We start from the raw sequence: 18,018 nt of genomic DNA on the forward strand, positions 1-18,018 counted from the left end.
TGAAGTGCACCGTTCCCCTGCAGTGCAGATATGTGCTCGGGATTGGATGCTGCACCCCACGATTTCTGGGCGTCAATGTTGGACTTTCTTTGGCGTTTCAACTTCTGACTGGGTGGTCGTCTTGGGCAATGGCTGTAGAAAGATATCATAATATGTATATGGGAGGGAGCTTTACTGGATCTGGAGCCATGGTGCTTTTTGTCTTGGGCTGAGAAGGTTGTGCATTGCATGGAGCTTTGGGATCATACATGACACAGCATATTCGGCTATGGAGGCGTTATTTCTTAAGCGAAGTAACTGTAATAGAGTTTTGCAACTGCTTTTTCTACAGGCTCGAACATAACATGGAATGGCTAAGAGTCTGTTGCTTCCAGTACGGCAACCGCGAGGACATTCAAGTAAGGGCTTTGCAGGCAACATGTTGTATTCCACGTCGTTAACGGAGTCGTCAACGGCCCTATCAGCGGCGCCGACGATGGTTTTTTTAGTAGTTGAAGGTTCGTTGCAGTGGAAAGGTATAGGCCAGATGATGATGTGGTAAAAAGTGGTAAATTACGACCTGGCAAATTCGTGGATGCAATCCGTACCTACGGTCAGGTTCCGTTTCATATTCCCGGGCCAATCATCAACCCCGCCCCCGCACCTCCATGCCAACCTCCCCTCCCCGCATCTTCTGGGGACCCCGTGCAGCTTTCAGCGCAACGATGGCTTGCGTCCATCTACTATCTGAAGGCAAAGAAGCTCGAACTGAGGTCTCGATGCATACTTAGAACTACTTTGGCCAACGTATTGGCTACGTCGATGCCCACTTCCCCAAGCGGTCCCTCCTGAATTCACCCCGCATCATGTCTTCCTTCTTTACAGCGAATGCCCCTTCAGCTACAATAACCCCCCCACAACCGGCACCTCCGTCCGTGACAAGTACCACAGCTGGCGGTAGCACGTCCATCTCTTCCCCCGCAACGACGGCCACGTCGGTGACCACCCCACGACCATCGTCGCTGTCTCTCCTCTCGTCATCGCCGTCTGGCCTGCCCTTCCTCCCACCCCAGCAGCAGCAACAGCCATCCTCCTCGACCGCTCCTTCGTCCGTCTCCTCGTCGGCGCAACCGCAGCTCCTCCCCGGGCTCCCACCTCTCCCTCACCACCCACACCACTATGCTACTACGGCCGGCAGCAGTTCCCTAAGCCAGGGCGCCGGCGGGGGCGGGGGCGCCAGCAGCACCAGCACCAGAACCAACAGCCTGCTCAACCCAACACTGCCGTCGCCGAGCACGCAGAGGCAGATCGACGAGGCGCGCACCGCCGTCGTGGCATCGCTCGGCAACATGCTCGACCGCGAGCTACAGGGCCGCGGCGCGCTACTGCACGCCAACAACGCGGCTATCGAGCGTCAAGAGCGCGACGTGTCGCGCGCTGCCGATGCCCTGCGCCGCGAGAATGACAAGCTCACCCGCCTCGCCGCCGACCACACCCGCAAGGTCAAGGAGATTGGCAACGTGCAGAACTGGGCCGAGATGCTCGAGCGCGAGTTTCTTATTGTCGAGGAGACGCTGCGCCTGGTCAGGGAGGGGAGCGGGAGCGGCAGTGGGAGCTGGAGTGGGAGTGGGAGCTGGTCGCGGAGCGAGTCGGGCGACGAAGGGGACGGCGGACGCCGGGATGGCGACGTGGATGGTGACGGCGATGTCGCCATGGTGGACGATCACGAGGCGGCTGGCCAGGTGCCTGGTAAAGGTAAGGCCGTGGAGCAGCAGGAGCAGCGACAGCCGGGGCGAGACCAAGGGCAGGAGGTGGTGCCCGCTGCTTCTGCGTCTACATCCACCGATGACGGTGCAGGAGTCGGAACAGAAGTTACTTAGGAGACGTTATCGACAAGTGTCGAGGCCAAGCCGCCCCTATTCGTCCAACCCGAGTCGGTACCGTTGCCACTGTCTCCGCCGCAGTCCGGTCCTATCAACGACGGACCTGCTGTCACACCTGTGACATTATGATTGCGATATGGGAACGCGGCGTTTTTTGCTTGTCCCCTGCACGTCACGACGACACGAACGATATACCAGGTAACGTCGGTTTAGTTTGGCTTAAGAAAAGCGGATTCTTGTTTTTACATCCCAGCGTCCATAACCCAGTCTAGAGGCTGGCTACACGGAAACATACACACGCTCGCTATCTCTATGCTATATATCGAACGCAAGACACAACAGCAACGCCAACATCTCTCAACGCAAGATCCGTTAGATGAGTCCGGGAAGCATCGTGTACCGCTTCTTCTTGTAGCGGTCGCCAAACTCGTTGCGCAGAGCCTTCTCCTTGCCGCGGGACCACAGGCGCATGTAGTAGATGCCATAGCAGATGAAGGCGACGACTGTGACACTGCGGCTGATGAGAATGACGCCCACCCAAGCGGTGACCTCAAACATGTAGTTGGGGCAGGTGACGAGGCTGCTGCCGATGCAGTTGGGGATGCCCTTTTCGGTGCCGCCGGGCTTGCGCAGGCTGGCCAGATGCTGGTGCACGATCCAGTTGCAGGCCTCGCCGCCAACGAAGAGGGCCAGGCCCAGGTAGTCGACGGGTCCGAGCTCGTTCCGCTCCGACAACGACCCGGGCCGGTAGATGTCGAGGGCGCACAGCAGGCCAGACATGAGCCAGTAGAAGGCCGAGTTGCGGAAGATGTTCCACGCCGGCATCGTGTTGGCCGAGAATCGGTGCACAAAGACCGTCTCGTACTCGCGCTTGAGGAAGTGCAGCTGGAACATGGCAAACAGCAGCCACTGCACCTGCGTCAGCGGCGCCTCGACGGCCGCCTTGGAATAAACGGGCGCGTAGATGTACGGCCGCAGGTACGCGAAGAGGGCGTGGAAGAGCAGCGGGCCGGCGTACTCAATCACGAAGACGGTGCGCCACGCAAACTGCAAGCCTGTATTTGGTCTGGTTAGCATGTGCTGGCTTGGATTATGGGTATGAAAGCGTCAATTTCCCCCTGGACAGAGAGAGAGCAAGGACGGGGAGACAGGAAAGAAAAACCGTACCAAGGTCCTTCACGACCAGCTCGCCCGCCGACATAACGTTGGTCTCATCACGGACCAGCCCGAGGCGGTTCTTGAGCGTCTTCTTGGTCGTGGGGTCGTACAGCCCGACGCGGTTGTAGTCGCTGATGCCCGCCTGCCGGGCAATCAGGATCTTGGTTTCTTCGACCGTGGCATCGCGGGGCAGCTCGACCGTCGCGGGGAGCTTGCGGATAGGCTTCCTAGGAACTCTGTTTGAGAGCTTGAGCGAGATCTTGGGCGCCATTTCTCTCTGTCTCTGTCTATTCCCTGTATTTCGGACGCTTTGTGCTCAGGCGCCTATCCGCCAGTCGCTTTTTCTGGCCGCAAAGTTTAGAGAGATACGGAGACGCGGGTCTATACTTTTTTAACTTTACGCTCGCTCGGGAATTTGTTGGGATGGGATCGCCGGGGGACTTTTTCTTTCTACAGTTGCGATGCGAAATCTTACGTAATATAATAATCACGGGCGGGAACCCGGCAGCGCGGAAACCCGGCAGCGCGGACTTGAAAGTGTTCGGATTCGGATTTATTTTATTTTATTTTATTTTATGGATATTGCGAAAAAAAATCGGACCGGCCTTGTACCGAACCGAACGGCCTACCACCTCGGGCAGGTACTTCGGAACTTTGCGAGAGCATGGATTGTCACTTTGAGGAAGGTGAAGTACTGTACCACTTTCCGTGCAGGGGGGTTTTAAGTTTTAGGAGGACTGTATGTAAACACATATACCGTATAATTAGTACATCCTCTCGTGCCTACGGTGGCCACCAGCGATAGGTATGGAATGTATCTGATGTACGAGCCATTATCTTAGGTGTGAGCTTTGCTGCCAGGTTGAGAGTTTCGTTTGAGTTCGTAGTCTTGCGACTAGTTCACATTTCCTTTTTCTTTATTCGTTCCCAATGGTCAGACTACCTGGTTCGGTTTAACTTGGACGGATATACGGAGTAACATTTATAAGAATCGTATGCGCACCCGTTACGATAGCCTTAATCCTTTCTGGTTCGTTTCTGGGCCGAGAGCTGACAGGGAGAGCTTGGTACCAAAAGTCTTTTCTCACCGCTTTTAGTGTTTTTCTGCCGGCAGAATTCCTCCAGTGGGGACTATAGGCGGCCACAGCGGTCATCCACTGTAAGCGATTGGCCCAGAGAGAGGTGCTCTGTAAGCCACCAATAGCTCCTGTCAGCCACTGGTAAAAATAACGCACACAGGCCAGTGCACAGGCCTTCGGCGCGCCCAACGGTGTGCTAGCAGTCGCCACAGGTAGCCAAGCAAGACGATTGCGTGCCATGGAAATCTGTCCCAAGAGGATCTGGCCCAAGAGGATCTGTGGCCCACGACGTAGTATATTTGGACGTTGGCTGAAGAGCCGTGAGGTTAATCATGTGGTGGAGGTTGTTTGAGAGGAAGAAGGTATGAAGGGTTCGGACTTGGAATCTGTAGATTCGGCTCTGTGGCAACTGTCAGAGGTGTATTCGGAAGATGAAGAATTAGAGAGAAGTTGTGTGGCAGGACGAAGCCCAAGAGCAGTTACCAAAGCCGGCGCCACTACGGCGATCAAATAGAAGGAAGTAGATAGTTATCTTGATTAATAATTGGCTGCGATTGCGATTAATTTGTTAGAATTGGTGGTGGGGTGGAAGTGACAAAGGTGCTGTATTTTGAGTAGGTTTTAGTGGGGAAGCCCTGTAGCGGCTGGATTGCCAAGAAGGCGGTGAGAAAAGACTTTTGGTAGCGGCTTCCGTGACTCTTACTTTACATAGAATGGTAAATTTCTCTTGCATCCCCCGAGGTTGGACAAATCTAGTGAAACAAAGTAGAACGCCAATTTTAAGACATTCCTAATTATTATCTGCTCAGTGCGTTTATTCTTTCCGATTATTTCATGATCCCACCTGCAATGAGGCAGGAAAAAGGTCCGACAAAGAGTACCCCGTACTGCGAAATACGTGCATACGGATACTGCATACGAACAGCTGCAGTCAAGCCTGAGCACCAACCAGCCCTCTCACCGCCCGCAGAAACCCTCAGTTCTGCCCCAGCACCTCCACCCCCAACTTTTTTTTGCAGATACGCTTGCTCGCGTCTGGTTATCGGCGGCGTGACCAGCGTCCGTCTGCACCGCAACCAAGTTTTCCCATAGGATTTGGGTGCGCTTCGCAATTCTTCTCCCTGCACCTGCCGTGCTCAAACCCCCAATCGATTTTCCGCAGACTTCACCCATTTTAGTCTGGCTCCGGCCTTTCAAGATCGCGCAATGGACGACCTCTTCGGCGTTTTCGAAGAGCAGCCGCGCGCTTTTAAAAAGCGGAAGGCGGAAACCGAAGTTGCAGCCAAAGATGAAGGCCACGGGGATGAGACCGCCTCCCACGACGAGGAAATGCCCGCTGCAGATGATGGGGAAGAGGCACAGATGCACAGCGAACACAAACGGCGAAAGAAGCAGGCCGAAGCTGAGCCTGTTTTGGCCGACTCCTTCCAAACTGCCGCGTCGCGAGAGGTTACCGCGGCCCAGGGCTTTGAAGGGCCGAAGGAAGGAGAAAAGCCTCTGGTTCTATCGCACAATATTCAGCATCAGGTCGCGCTTCCGCCTGATTTGGACTACGAGTACATTCCGCTCTCGGAACACAATGCGCCCGCGGAGCCTGCGCGGACATACCCTTTCAAACTTGATCCCTTCCAGAGTATCTCGATAGCCTCCATTCAGCGCGATGAAAGCGTGCTTGTTTCGGCACATACCAGTGCCGGAAAGACGGTCGTTGCCGAGTACGCCATTGCACAGTGTCTGGCGAGGAACCAGAGGGTCATCTACACAAGTCCGATCAAAGCTCTGAGCAACCAAAAGTTCAGAGACTTCCAGGCCGAGTTTGGCGACGTTGGTCTCATGACTGGCGATGTCACCATCAACCCGACCGCCAGTTGCCTGGTCATGACCACCGAGATTCTCCGATCTATGCTGTACCGGGGCTCTGAGATCATGCGCGAGGTCGCCTGGGTCATTTTCGACGAAATTCACTACATGCGGGATAAGACCCGAGGCGTGGTCTGGGAGGAAACGATTATCTTGCTGCCGGATAAGGTGCGCTATGTGTTCCTCTCAGCCACGATCCCAAACGCCTTCCAGTTCGCCGAGTGGATTGCCAAGATCCACCGACAAGCCTGCCACGTCGTTTATACCGATTTCCGACCGACACCACTGCAAAACTACTTCTTCCCGGCTGGCGGCAAGGGCATTTTCTTGATCGTCGACGAGAGGGGTAATTTCAAGGAGTCCAATTTCAACCATGCCATGGCCATGATCGAAGCCAATAAGGGCTCAGACCCCGCTGACTGGAACGCAAAACAGAAGGGCAAAGGCAAAAACAAGAAGACCAACAAGGGACAGGTGACAAACGAAGCCTCCGACATTAGCAAGATCATTCGCATGATTGTCAAGAAGCAATTCCAGCCCGTTATTGTTTTCAACTTCAGCAAGAGGGACTGCGAGCAAATGGCGTTAAAAACCACGTCCATGAAGTTCAACACACCAAACGAAGAGGAAATGGTCAAGACCGTGTTTGCGAATGCACTGACGCAGCTTTCTGACGACGACAAGAACCTGCCCCAGATCACCCACATTCTTCCTTTGCTCCAAAAGGGCATCGGTGTCCATCACTCTGGGCTCTTGCCCATCCTTAAGGAGACTATCGAGATCCTTTTCCAAGAGGGTCTGATCAAGGTTCTGTTCGCGACCGAGACGTTCTCCATCGGGTTGAATATGCCGGCTAGGACTGTAGTGTTCACACAGGTCACGAAATTCGATGGCGTGTCATTACGACCCCTTACCTCCTCCGAGTACGTTCAAATGGCCGGAAGAGCAGGTCGCCGTGGTCTCGACGACCGAGGTATTGTCATCATGATGGTGGATGACAAGCTCGAGCCCGATACGGCGAGGGCCATTGTCGTTGGCCAACAAGACCGATTGAACTCTGCGTTCCACCTTGGGTACAACATGGTTTTGAACCTGCTGCGCATTGAGGCAATCTCGCCCGAGTACATGTTGGAGAGGTGCTTTTACCAGTTTCAAAATGCTGCCAGCGTGCCGCAGTTGGAGAAGGAACTCGGCGTCCTGACCCACGAGAGGGACAGCATGATCATTCCAGATGAGAGCACGGTCAAGGAGTACTACGGCCTTCGGAAACAACTCGAGGCCTATAACAAGGACTTTTTGGCCGTTATACAGCACCCCAACTACTGCCTCGAGTTTCTTCAACCCGGCCGTCTCGTCAACATCAAGAACCCCAGTGGAACCGAATACGGGTGGGGTGTAGTAATGAACTTTGTTGCCCGCAGCGCCCAAAAACCTGGAGAGACGCCCTACGCACCACAGGAGACCTACTTCATAGATGTTCTGCTCAAGATCTCAGCTGATAGCAAGGATTTCGAGTCAAACATCAAGGCCAACGAAGCGATGCCCGACGGTGTCTTGCCGGAGGAGGAAGGGGACAAGACCAAGTGGGAAGTTGTTCCGTGTCTTCTGTCATGCATCAAGTCCCTCAGCCAGCTCCGCTTGTTCCTCCCTGAGAAGGTCGAATCTAGACAGGAGCTTCAAGCAGTTGGTTCGTCGGTCAACGAAGTGAGCAGGCGGTTTTCGGACGGAATACCAATTCTGGATCCCATCGAGAACATGGGTATTGTCGATGAATCCTTCAAGAAACTCCTCCGCAAAATTGAGGTTCTCGAGTCACGCCTCGTGACGAACCCCTTACACAACTCTCCACTTCTCCCAGACCTGTGGCAGCAATACTCGGACAAAGTTGCCATCGTGGAGAAGATCAAAGAGAAGAAGAAGGAGATCGCCAAGGCGCACAGCATTACCCAGCTCGACGAGCTCAAGTCGAGAAAGCGCGTGCTGCGCAGGTTAGGCTTCATCAATGAGGCCGAGGTGGTAGAGATGAAGGCGCGCGTGGCTTGTGAGATATCTTCCACCGAGGGCCACGAGCTGCTTCTGGCCGAGCTTCTTTTCAACCGATTCTTCAACGAGCTCACCCCAGAAGTATGCGCGGCTATCCTGAGCTGCTTTATCTTTGACGAGAAAGTAGATACGAACTCCCCCAAGGAGGACCTGGCCAAGCCCTTCCGGGAAATCCAGGCCCAGGCGAGAGTCATTGCCAAGGTCAGCGCCGAGAGCAAGCTCGAGGTTAACGAGGAAGAATACGTGCAGAGCCTTAAATGGCAGCTCATGGACACAGTCCTTGCGTGGGCCCAGGGAAAGCCATTTTCGGAAATTTGGTATGTTTTGTTGCCCCACCGTGTGCGAAAGACTGAGCGGCCGCTCTGGACTGTGAAAATCCTGACGCTATTCAGTAAAATGACAAATGTCTACGAGGGGTCTCTAATCCGGCTCTTCCGCCGACTTGAGGAGCTAATCCGCCAGATGGCTGAAGCAGCTAAAGTCATGGGCAGCCAAGATCTCCAAGATAAGTTCGACGCCACTCTGAAAACGATCAAGCGTGATATTGTCTCGTTCAACAGCCTCTATCTCTAAGAGGCAGGGTCCTCGCTCGAGGTGGGTCGAATTTTCCGTCAGGCAGACGAGGATCTAGAGTGCGTGGTAAACGCAGCCAGCGACGGGATGTGGGATAGCATGATGGCGCTGATGATGACACCATTTCGTTTTTGGTATCTTCTTTGCTCATATATATCATTACTACGTACTCTTCTATGGGCATTAGGGCGGGTTAAGGAAAATCACTAGGGCTGCTTTGTTGAGGGTAAAACTCGCGCGCGGTGGATTAGCATACATAGCCTGGGCATTTCCAAGCTTTGGCTGCGTGTTGATGTGTGTGTTTTGTCTGTCCTAGATTCTATGGATTATGTTTAGCTAGATACCAAGCGCCCTGGTTCGTGTGTTATGTCCTGACAGCATCGCTTAGCATTTGATGGGATAGATGGAAGGTAACTCGTGAAAGGCGTGTAGCGCGTCCTGACAGTGCCATTAGCACACGGTAGATGTTGAGCTCGGGGAGGAGTGGAAGATGCCTTCGTTGTCTTTGGCAAATTTACTTGGGAGCAATGAGACGTGTTGTTTTGCGGCCTCACTTTTTGACCCTAATCTTTGATGACGTGAGTAATTCTATTTCATTTTATATTCTTTCGAGGGGGGTATCATAATGCTTGCTCTCCATCAACAAATTAAATCTCATGTGTCGTCCCCTAGGGACCTTCGCTTGCTCTCCCTCCTTCCCCTCTTTCCCAAGAAGCGCCTAATCTCTCTCTCTCTCTCTCTCTCTCTTTCTAAATATATATATATATATATATATACAAGCTTCCCTGAAGTAAATACAATATCAGCGGGGCAGTGCTCGGCATTCATCCACTATACACATGTTATTAAAACAAAGCCAAGCAAGATATCTTGTGGGTCTTGCCGCTGTCCTCGTGGCTTTCATAGCCACGAGTCTCGTAGGCGGCCGCCACGTGGACAGAGTCCACGCTTGCTACCTAGGCTACGCTACGCGTCGCCCGCCGACAGGGCGCGCACGATGCCGACCGAGACGCTGAGCAGCACGCCCAGCCACACAAAGACGGCCCAGCGCCTCGACCACAGGCCGTCCTCGCGCTGCAGCCACATGGCGGCGCCGAGCGGGAAGAAGAAGCCCACCACCATGCCCTTGAGCAGCTGGTCGGACACGGCGCTGAGCCCGTACGCGTCGTCCGTGGTAGTGGCTGGAGCGGCGGCGGCCGTATCGCCGTCGTCTCCTCCACCTCCATTATTATTTGTGGCAGGGTTATTGCTATTGTTGACGCCGTTGGCGTAGAGCAGGGAGGTGGCGGCGGGGTTCGTGGTGGTGCCGCCAGCGTCGTTGTCGATCCACTCGTCCTCCATGCGCGTCAGCGCGTCGGGCGACGGCATCGTGTCGGGGGTGAACCGCTGCGCCTGGATCGCGCGGAACTGCAGCCGCAGGTGGTTGACTTCGACCGCTGGCATGCCGCCCGCCAACAACCGGTCGAAACCGCGAGGCGTGCGGCCGCCCCCTCCGCCACCACCTGCAGACGAGGCCGGGCGCGGTAGCGGCGAGAGCAGCCCACCGCCGCCGTCTTGTGGCTGCTGGCTGCCATGGCCGAACGGGGAGAGGAAGGGCGTGGATGATGATGGCGACGGCACCGGTGGGTGCAGCGGCACGGGCGCCGCGGCGGCGGCCTCTTCGGCCGCGAGAAGCGCCGCGTCCAGCTCGTCGCCGATGCTGCAGTTGACATAGACGCGCTGCGGCGGCTGCGCCGACCGCCCCTCAACGCCCTTGCCTTTGCGGTCGGACGAGCCGCCGCCCGGCGACACGGCCGACGGCGGCGGCGGCGGCGGCGGCGCCCGAAGTACTCCGCTCAGCACCGCACCGTCGGGCAGGATCTTGCCGCCGTGGATAAAGCGCAGCCGCGCCCGTGCCGCGGCCGCGGCCGGCGAGGTAGCCTGGCTCTTGCGTTCTCTGGGCTTTGCGCCTGGCTGGCTTGCGGTGCTGATGAGGGGGTCGCTGCTCTTATCGCCAGCGCCGCGGCCGGAGTCGGAGTCGGAGTCATCGTCGCTGGAGGCCTCGGCTTCGGCGGCTAGCCGCGAGCGGATCAGTTGTTTGAGCGCGACGACGGTCGTCTGGTGGGGGTTCACGATGTCGAGGTGCACGTCGGGTAGCGCGGCGTTGAAGCGCACGGTCAGGTGGAGCGGCGGAGGCGGCGGCGTGTAGATGACGGGGGGCATGTATAGAAGGGAGGAGGTCGATGGGGTTCTCTGAGGGACGGTGAGGGACGAGGGTGTCGTGGCGCCGGCCGTGTGGATAGGGAGGAGGGGCCGGCTCGGCCTGGTCGGCGACGACGAAGAGCTGCCGCTGCTGCGGCCCGGGCGGCCGCTCATCGTGATTGGACTGGCAGTTAAAACCAGGGCGTAAATCTCTTACCCATGTGCTGGACGGGTGTTGTATTAAATTGGTCAAGGAGCTCGGTGTCGTTCTTTTTTCCCGCCTTCAGCCGCTGATGCAGGATCGACATCAGCCAAGACTTGAGGCGCTGAAGCGGCTGCTGTTCCCTGCAGGATTCCCGTGGAACTCGCGGAGAGCTCTTTTGGAGACGCTCCTTCTCCAATTGCTTCCCCGCATGCCTGCCAAGGATCTGAGAATCGGGGCTTGCATGCTTCTATCGGGGCTGTTCTACAGCTAACCGAACGACATGATTCCCCTCACTCGCCTTCCCAAGTCAGAGCCAAAGCCAAAGCCAAAGCCAAAGAACAATACCGCACGCCCCATAACTCAAGTCATTAACCTTCCACAAAGCCTAGCATGGCAATACAGTGCCATTGCGATTCTTCTCAAACAGTCTTGGGCATCATCAGGCTGAATATCCCCCTTCACATTATTTTAGGTATCCGTACTACATAACCTACTTCGGGTACTTGGTAGCTATTGTATTTCTCATCACATAATTAGTGCCGTCAAGGACGGGAACACCAAAGACAGAAGGCGTGGAGGCGTGGGAAATCATCCAATGAATGTCCCTGTAATACACGCCCCGTCTCCTTCCTTCTCCCTTTTCCTTGCCCACAGAAGAAGCATCAAACGCCTCCAACTCCAAGCTCCGTTTCTTTCTCTTTCTCTTTCTCTTCATATCAAGACAAGCCAAATACAACACATGTACCTTGCCCCCTTGGGGTCTCCACACAACGTAGGTCCCGTCTCTCATCGTCAAACTTTAGTGCCTAAGGAGGTGAAACGCCCAGAACATCCCAAGGCGAGGGCACGGGCTTGGGCATGGGCAGGCCGCACATGGTGCTGTCGGGGTGGTCAGCGCTGGCTTCGTGGTGGTCGTTGTCCCCCTGTCGGGCATCATCGCCTTTGCCGCCGCCGCCACGGCTGCCGCCAGCAGCTGCAGCTGCAGCTCCGGTACCACCTCCACCAACCCCGGGGCGTAGTATCGAGCCGCGCCGTCGTCCTCGGCCTCCTGCCTCGCGCATGCGCAGCCCGTCAACCACAAAGTTGACGATGCCCCGCCACACCTCCTGCACGTTGTCACCCGTCTTGGCCGAGCACTCGCCGAACCCGGCCGCGCGCATCTGCGTCGCCCTGGAGCGGCCCTTTACACGTTAGTGTTAGCGATTTGCTTGTTTTGTTGTTGTTCAAGGGTTAAACATGACACGTGGAGAGCGGACTTACCAAGGTCGCCGACGCTGCCACGGCGGTCGGCAGGAAACTCAGTCCCAGCGAAGGGAAGCTCGGGCGCAGCTCCTTCTTGAGCCCCAGCACGAACAGCGGGCACTCAGTCAGCGAGTGGTCGAGCTTGGGCTTCCACTGTTTCGTTTACACTTCATGTCAGTTCGGGTTGTCTGCAACCTCCTGGGCCGGGAAAAGATAGAGAAGTGGGCACTTACAACGTTCATGGCGGTCTCGATGTTTGCCTCGTCCTCGACGCTGTAGCAGATTACTGCGGCGTGGAAGTACGTTGCGAGCATCTGGGTGCAGCTGCTGCTGTTGGCGCTGCCGGGGAAGTCCCACAGCTCCACCGATATCAGCCGGTTGTCGTTGGTGACGGCCGTGAAGGTCCGGCAGTCGGTCAAGAGCGACGGGCTAGTCTGTGTTGTCACGGTGGTCAGCAGTTTGTTTCTTTTGCGTGCCTGGCTGGTGACAGGCTGTGGGCGGCTTCGCACCTCTGAAAAACGGCCCGAGATCTGGCGACTAGAGAGAGACGGTCGCGAGTTAGTACAGCATCTCGTTTGGCGGACAACACACCAACGCGGAAAGGGACAGCGGTGACTTACTTCGCTAGGGCCGTCTTGCCCGAGTTGCTGTCTCCCACCAGACACACCTTGATCTTTCTCTCTACCGCCGGTGCGGCCAATGCCGCCACTGCCACTGCGGCAGCCCCTAGGTTGTCGCCACCGTCGTCACGGCCGGCCCGCGACAGGAGGCTCATGCGGCTGAAGATGTTGCGAGGAGGAGCAGGCGACGGCGCAGCGCAGCGAGGCGGCGCGGCATCGGCCACGGCGTTGCTGGGCCCCTTGGAGCTGCGCGTGCAGATGCTGAGTCGGCTCATGCGGGACAGCGTCTTGCGGACCGTCTTCCCGAGCCGGCTGCGCTTGGACGCGCGCTGGTCTTCGGACGCCGGCTGCTCCTGAGACGCGGTAATCTTGTCCTGCGAATGACATCATCCCCAGGTTAGCTTTCTTCTTCTATTTTGGTCATTCGAGATCAACATACCGAGCTGCGCTTGGAGCCCGCTGCCACGTCCTCGGGCTTGGAGGCTAGCTTCAGGTCCTCCTTTGCCTGGGTGGCATCTGTGGCCACAGCGAAATCATGTTTATCCGTCTCGGAATCCGTGGCTACGAGGTTGTGGCTGTCCTCGAACTGGACACCGTCCATCAGGTCCGCCTCGGGAGAGAGGGGAGGAGAGCACAGGCTCAGGTCCGCCAACCAGGTATCTAGTCGCGGCGATGGCTTGTACATGACCTTGCCGGTGCGGGTGAGGAAGGCCTGGCCGTACAGCGGCGCTTGAGCCGTGGCTGGGTTCGCGGCGCGCGGTGGCTGCTCGCGGAACGCGGCGAAGTCTGCCGCCTGCTTCCACGCCATCTCTAGAGTGGGGTCTACGCGATATCTCGGCGACGCAGAGGTCGAGGCTGGGCCGGCCGGAGTTGGGGCTCTGGACTCGAAACCGAGGAAAGGGGCGGCGTACTTGTTGGACCCGAACGCGTAGCACTCGTGGGTGATTGCGAGACCAGGCACCGCGGGGAAGCAGGAGTACGGCGTGGGCGGTCGACTTATGGCTTGCCGCACGCTGCCGGGAATCGCGTGGCCGCCCGCCATTTGGACGGGAATCTGGGGCGTTCCCGGCCGGCTGGGCGTCTGCTGCCGCATGCTGCCAGCGAGAGGAAGGCGGCTGCCCGCCACGTGGGCGTGCATTAGAGGAGTGCCCGGCATTTGATAGGTGGTGAGATGGTGATCAGGCTGTGGATGAAGCGGTTTTGGGAGATATGGGCGCGGTCGGCGGTCAGTGGTTAAAAGTTTTTTTTTACAGCAGCTGCAGTGGGATTGGGCTGGGCAATCTTGTTTATGTGTGGAAAAAAGGAGCGACAGGCGCGCGGGGCAACAGGAAGCGGCCAGAGTTAAAAGCAGTGCGTAGGTTAAGATGAAATGAGGGCAAGGAATCTGGCCGGGGCTGCTGTTTGTTTAGTGAATTTGTGGACTGTCTTTTCCACAGGCTGAGGGGATTGGCGCGCGCACGGTGAACGGCATGTCAAGAGGCGATGTGGTGAGGTGAGAGCAAGGTGAGGGAGGCTAGGGTGAGCCAGGCTGTTGAAGGCGATACGAGCGGCGACATCTGAATTCCGTTTACAGGAAAAGGATAGTACGTGTCCAAGCCACACCCGAATTATATATCATGCTGCTCTGAGAGCCAGATGAAGCAGGGCCACTTTCAACTCTGGAAACCGAATTATCTTGCGAAGTGAAGTCGACGCGCAAAGATATGTGACACTGCTGTTCGGTTTTTGTGTGTGCCCTCCCGCTTCGGATCTTTGGCTTCCTTTTATTTTTTCCCTCCTGTACACAATCCCACGCGGGTTCGGGTAAGCCCATGTGGAACTTGTGCGGCAATACTTGGAGATACTGTCCCCCGCGCTCCCCCTTTCCGCACTTCTGTTGACGTGATAATTCGCTTTTAGGAGCTAGGCCAGGCCAGAGCGGTCGTACTGTCAAAAGGGGTCACCGTGTTGATGAATTTCTGGGCTGATTCCACTGATCAGAAAGAAAAGTTGAAGTGCAGCGAGATTAACTGACTTTTATCATGTTAGGCACATGCCGTTTGTTACTGTGGTGGCTGTCACATGGTGATACAAAACACACACAACGTTGAGATATCATGCTACCGGGGTATATCTGCTTTCTTGCATAGATATTTACACCGTAAGGTGTTCTGGCAATCCCCTGCACGCACTGAGCCACAGCGTATCAGGGTCAGGGTCAGGGTCAGTGTCAGCTGCCTCACGGTTCAGCCACAGCAGAGGCCCTATGGCCCATTACATAGTAGCGCACCGTCCCATCCCTGGCAGCTGCTCCTTCTCGGTAGTGCACGCATGCATTGGCATGGCGCCCCCGGATTGCGCCATCTTACGGGATGGCACGCACAACCGCACCGAGCAAAACGCCCCGATTGCGGACGACGTCGACGATCTTGCCCCCGGAATCTGCCCAGACGCTTTGCTTAGTAGCTGGCAATACAGTAGCTGCCTGCCTTGTTGCGACGAGCGGTGCATGATTGGCTTGGTTCCATTATTTCGTTTGTAATCCTTTTTAACTCCGTAGCAGTTTTGGTTGTTTTTTTTACCGTTTAAATCTCTCATGGTCCTCCCTTCCCCGGCGCCTTCTCTCAGGCGGTCTCTCATATTGTTTGCTGCGTCAAGGCCAAAGTCGACGAGCTCCACTGCCGTATTCTTACGACAAGCAGTATCACCACAACTGCAAGTGCAGCTACAGCCACGGCACTTTCTGCACTCTACTAGATCCGCCATGAGCGAAAAGCTGAAGCCGGCGGCGCGCGTGTCGGGCAGGCGGCAGGATGTGTGGTCCATCATCAACGAGGCGGCGGCGGCGTCGCCCAAGCAGCCCATCGTTAACATGGGCCAGGGCTTTTTCGGCTACAACCCGCCCAAGTTCATCCTCGACGCCGCCAAGCAGGCCCTCGACCGCGTCGACTGCAATCAGTACTCCCCCACCAAGGGTCGCCCCCGCCTCAAGAAGGCCATCTCGGACGCCTACGCCTCCTTTTGGGGCCGCAAGCTCGACCCCGAGACCGAGATCACCATCACCACCGGTGCCAACGAAGGTCTGCTGTCCCCTCCCCCCCCCTACATATCTGTCAACGAGTCTGACATTGCACCCAGGCATGCTGAGTGCCTTTATGGCCTTTATCGAGCCCGGCGATGAGGTCATCATCTTTGAGCCCTTCTTTGACCAGTAAGCCCGCTTGCTCTGTTGCGTAGTTTAGTTACGGACTAAAGTCTAACACCCCTGGCAGATATATAAGCAACATCGAGATGCCCGGCGGCAAGATCGTCTACGTCCCCATGCACCCCCCCAAGGAGGGCGGCGTCAAGACGCTCTCGGCTGCCGAGTGGACCATCGACTTTGACGAGCTCGAGAGGGCCATCACCCCCCACACCAAGATGCTGGTCCTCAACACCCCCCGTATGACCTGCCCCCTCAGTTTCCCTTCTCTCTCTAGTCTTGTGTTGCTACATTGCCCCTGGCTCGTTGTACGCGCTAACTTGGAATCGCGCAAGACAACCCCGTTGGCAAGGTCTTTTCCAAAGACGAGGTGGCAAGGATCGCCAACCTCTGCCTGAAGCACCAGATCATCATCCTGTCCGACGAAGTATACGACCGCCTTTTCTACGCCCCCTTCACACGTGTCGCCACCATCTCGCCCGAGGTCGAAAAGATCACCCTGACTGTCGGGTCTGCCGGCAAGAACTTTTACGCTACGGGATGGCGAGTTGGTGAGTACTGCTGCTTTTGTGGACGCCTCTCTTGTTGGTGACAGCAGCTGACTCGAAGATTCTCCTTGTTAAGGCTGGCTGATGGGTCCGCCTGACCTCATCCAATACGTCGCCGCCGCCCACACTCGCATCTGCTACTCGTCCGTGTCACCGTTGCAAGAAGCTTGCGCTATTGGTAATACCCGCCGCTCTTCAGTCCTCTCTTGGCCCGATCTGCCTAACACGAACCGCAGGCTTCGAGCAGGCCGATGCCGAGGGCTTCTGGGACGACCAAGTGGCCGACATGAAGGGCCGCCTGGCGAGGTTCAACGCCGTGTGGGACGAGCTGGGCCTGCCCTACTCGGAGCCCGAGGGCGGCTACTTCGTCATGGTGAACCTGAGCAAGGTGCAGCTGCCCGCCGACTACCCGTTCCCGCCCCACGTCGCCGACCGGCCGCGCGACTTCCAGCTGGCTTGGTTCCTCATTCAGGAGCTTGGTGTCGCCGCCATCCCCCCGTCCGAGTTCTACACCGACGCCAATGCCCACATCGTCGCCGACTACCTCCGCTTCGCCGTCTGCAAGCCCGACGACGTCCTCGAGACGGCCAAGGACCGTCTCAGGGGCCTGAAGAAGTACATTCGCCAGGATTAACGCGGCATGCTGTCTCGGCCATTTTTATACCCAAGGTAGCAGTTACTAGTTACTAGAGGAGGCTCCAAGGTACTGCGGCGATGCCGCGTTTTAGAGGAGGGGAATGGTAATTCCGACTAGACGAGGGAAATTATCAAGAAGAGACATAAATAAATAAAAAAATCCCTAGTCTTTAATGTCACGGTACGCTGGCGACACACAATTAGAACCAAGGCGATACGTAACCGAAGCGCCTACGTCCATGATAGCCACCCTGCATTTAACCCGCACTATAGCGCACTTCCTCTTTCTTCTCTTCTTTGCACAATCACAAGTCCATTCCCCTAGTCCTTGGTACGGTGCCGTGACACTTCCACTCCACCCACCAGATCCCAACAGCCGCTATCGTCAATACCACAGCCAAACAAGTCCCGAGACGGACGAGGTGCGCCACCCACAGCTCCTAGCCGTTCGCGGAAGCGGCCGCCTTCTCGCCGTAGCGAGGCAAGCAAGGCGGCGCAGCATACAATACAATCCCTGAATGTTTTTTCGTGGGGGACTTCCCAAGATTAGAAAGGCCTTGATAACTTACGGCTCGCCCTCAGTGTTTTTCTCTGAGAGACGTAGTCGCTATTAGGATCCCTTTTGTAAAATCTTGGAGGCCTTTCTCTGTCCCTCTGCTGCTGCCGCTTGCTGTTGTTTCTGGCGTGGGAGTAGGTAGGTATTTGTCGGACCCCTCTCAACCCTCGCCTAAGCTGCTAGATCTCTTGGCGTTGCTTCCGAATACGCCGTTGATAATGCTGCCGCTGCCGCTGCTGTGCTTCTCTTCCTCCTTTTCCTCCTTTTGCTGCTG

General features: G+C 56.5%; 7 protein-coding genes across 7 annotated transcripts; 3 read left to right on the forward strand and 4 right to left on the reverse strand.

Annotated features, from left to right (window-relative positions):
- Positions 1-1,250: 1,250 nt before the first annotated feature.
- On the forward strand, positions 1,251-1,682 carry B0T26DRAFT_595752 (uncharacterized protein; the record flags this gene model as incomplete). The annotated part of the gene is made up of 1 exon (XM_060435602.1): positions 1,251-1,682. A coding segment is annotated over one exon (432 nt), but the record flags the coding sequence as incomplete, so codon positions are not given.
- A 552-nt stretch (positions 1,683-2,234) lies between these two features.
- On the reverse strand, positions 2,235-3,291 carry B0T26DRAFT_756370 (3-oxo-5-alpha-steroid 4-dehydrogenase-domain-containing protein; the record flags this gene model as incomplete). Its single annotated transcript, XM_060446084.1, has 2 exons — positions 2,235-2,917; positions 3,030-3,291. The coding sequence occupies 2 exons, from the start codon at positions 3,289-3,291 to the stop codon at positions 2,235-2,237; spliced, it is 945 nt and encodes a 314-aa protein (XP_060292051.1).
- Positions 3,292-5,305: 2,014 nt separating this feature from the next.
- On the forward strand, positions 5,306-8,575 carry B0T26DRAFT_656288 (rRNA-processing arch domain-containing protein; the record flags this gene model as incomplete). The annotated part of the gene is made up of 2 exons (XM_060438699.1): positions 5,306-8,319; positions 8,395-8,575. 2 exons carry the CDS (start codon positions 5,306-5,308, stop codon positions 8,573-8,575), a joined length of 3,195 nt encoding a protein of 1,064 aa, XP_060292052.1.
- A 672-nt stretch (positions 8,576-9,247) lies between these two features.
- Positions 9,248-10,411, reverse strand: B0T26DRAFT_728714 (DUF2407 C-terminal domain-containing protein). The gene has a single exon (XM_060442918.1). The coding sequence runs from the start codon at positions 10,016-10,018 to the stop codon at positions 9,542-9,544; it is 477 nt and encodes a 158-aa protein (XP_060292053.1). The 5' UTR covers positions 10,019-10,411; the 3' UTR covers positions 9,248-9,541.
- An 865-nt stretch (positions 10,412-11,276) lies between these two features.
- On the reverse strand, positions 11,277-12,881 carry B0T26DRAFT_728718 (uncharacterized protein). The gene is made up of 5 exons (XM_060442919.1): positions 12,824-12,881; positions 12,713-12,740; positions 12,437-12,637; positions 12,222-12,356; positions 11,277-12,142 (listed from the first exon to the last, which is right to left on the reverse strand). The coding sequence occupies exons 3-5, from the start codon at positions 12,515-12,517 to the stop codon at positions 11,768-11,770; spliced, it is 591 nt and encodes a 196-aa protein (XP_060292054.1). The 5' UTR covers positions 12,518-12,637; positions 12,713-12,740; positions 12,824-12,881; the 3' UTR covers positions 11,277-11,767.
- A 335-nt stretch (positions 12,882-13,216) lies between these two features.
- Positions 13,217-14,184, reverse strand: B0T26DRAFT_481157 (uncharacterized protein). The gene has a single exon (XM_060435270.1). It carries the CDS (start codon positions 13,977-13,979, stop codon positions 13,254-13,256), a length of 726 nt encoding a protein of 241 aa, XP_060292055.1. The 5' UTR covers positions 13,980-14,184; the 3' UTR covers positions 13,217-13,253.
- Positions 14,185-15,132: 948 nt separating this feature from the next.
- B0T26DRAFT_728727 (pyridoxal phosphate-dependent transferase) lies at positions 15,133-17,547 on the forward strand. The gene is made up of 6 exons (XM_060442920.1): positions 15,133-15,882; positions 15,941-16,013; positions 16,075-16,244; positions 16,340-16,555; positions 16,629-16,730; positions 16,789-17,547. The coding sequence occupies exons 1-6, from the start codon at positions 15,399-15,401 to the stop codon at positions 17,184-17,186; spliced, it is 1,443 nt and encodes a 480-aa protein (XP_060292056.1). The 5' UTR covers positions 15,133-15,398; the 3' UTR covers positions 17,187-17,547.
- The last annotated feature ends 471 nt before the right edge of the window (positions 17,548-18,018 follow it).

This window comes from Lasiosphaeria miniovina, assembly GCF_030549165.1.
Source record: "Lasiosphaeria miniovina strain SMH2392-1A chromosome Unknown B0T26scaffold_7, whole genome shotgun sequence".
Taxonomy (NCBI): Eukaryota; Fungi; Ascomycota; class Sordariomycetes; order Sordariales; family Lasiosphaeriaceae; genus Lasiosphaeria; species Lasiosphaeria miniovina.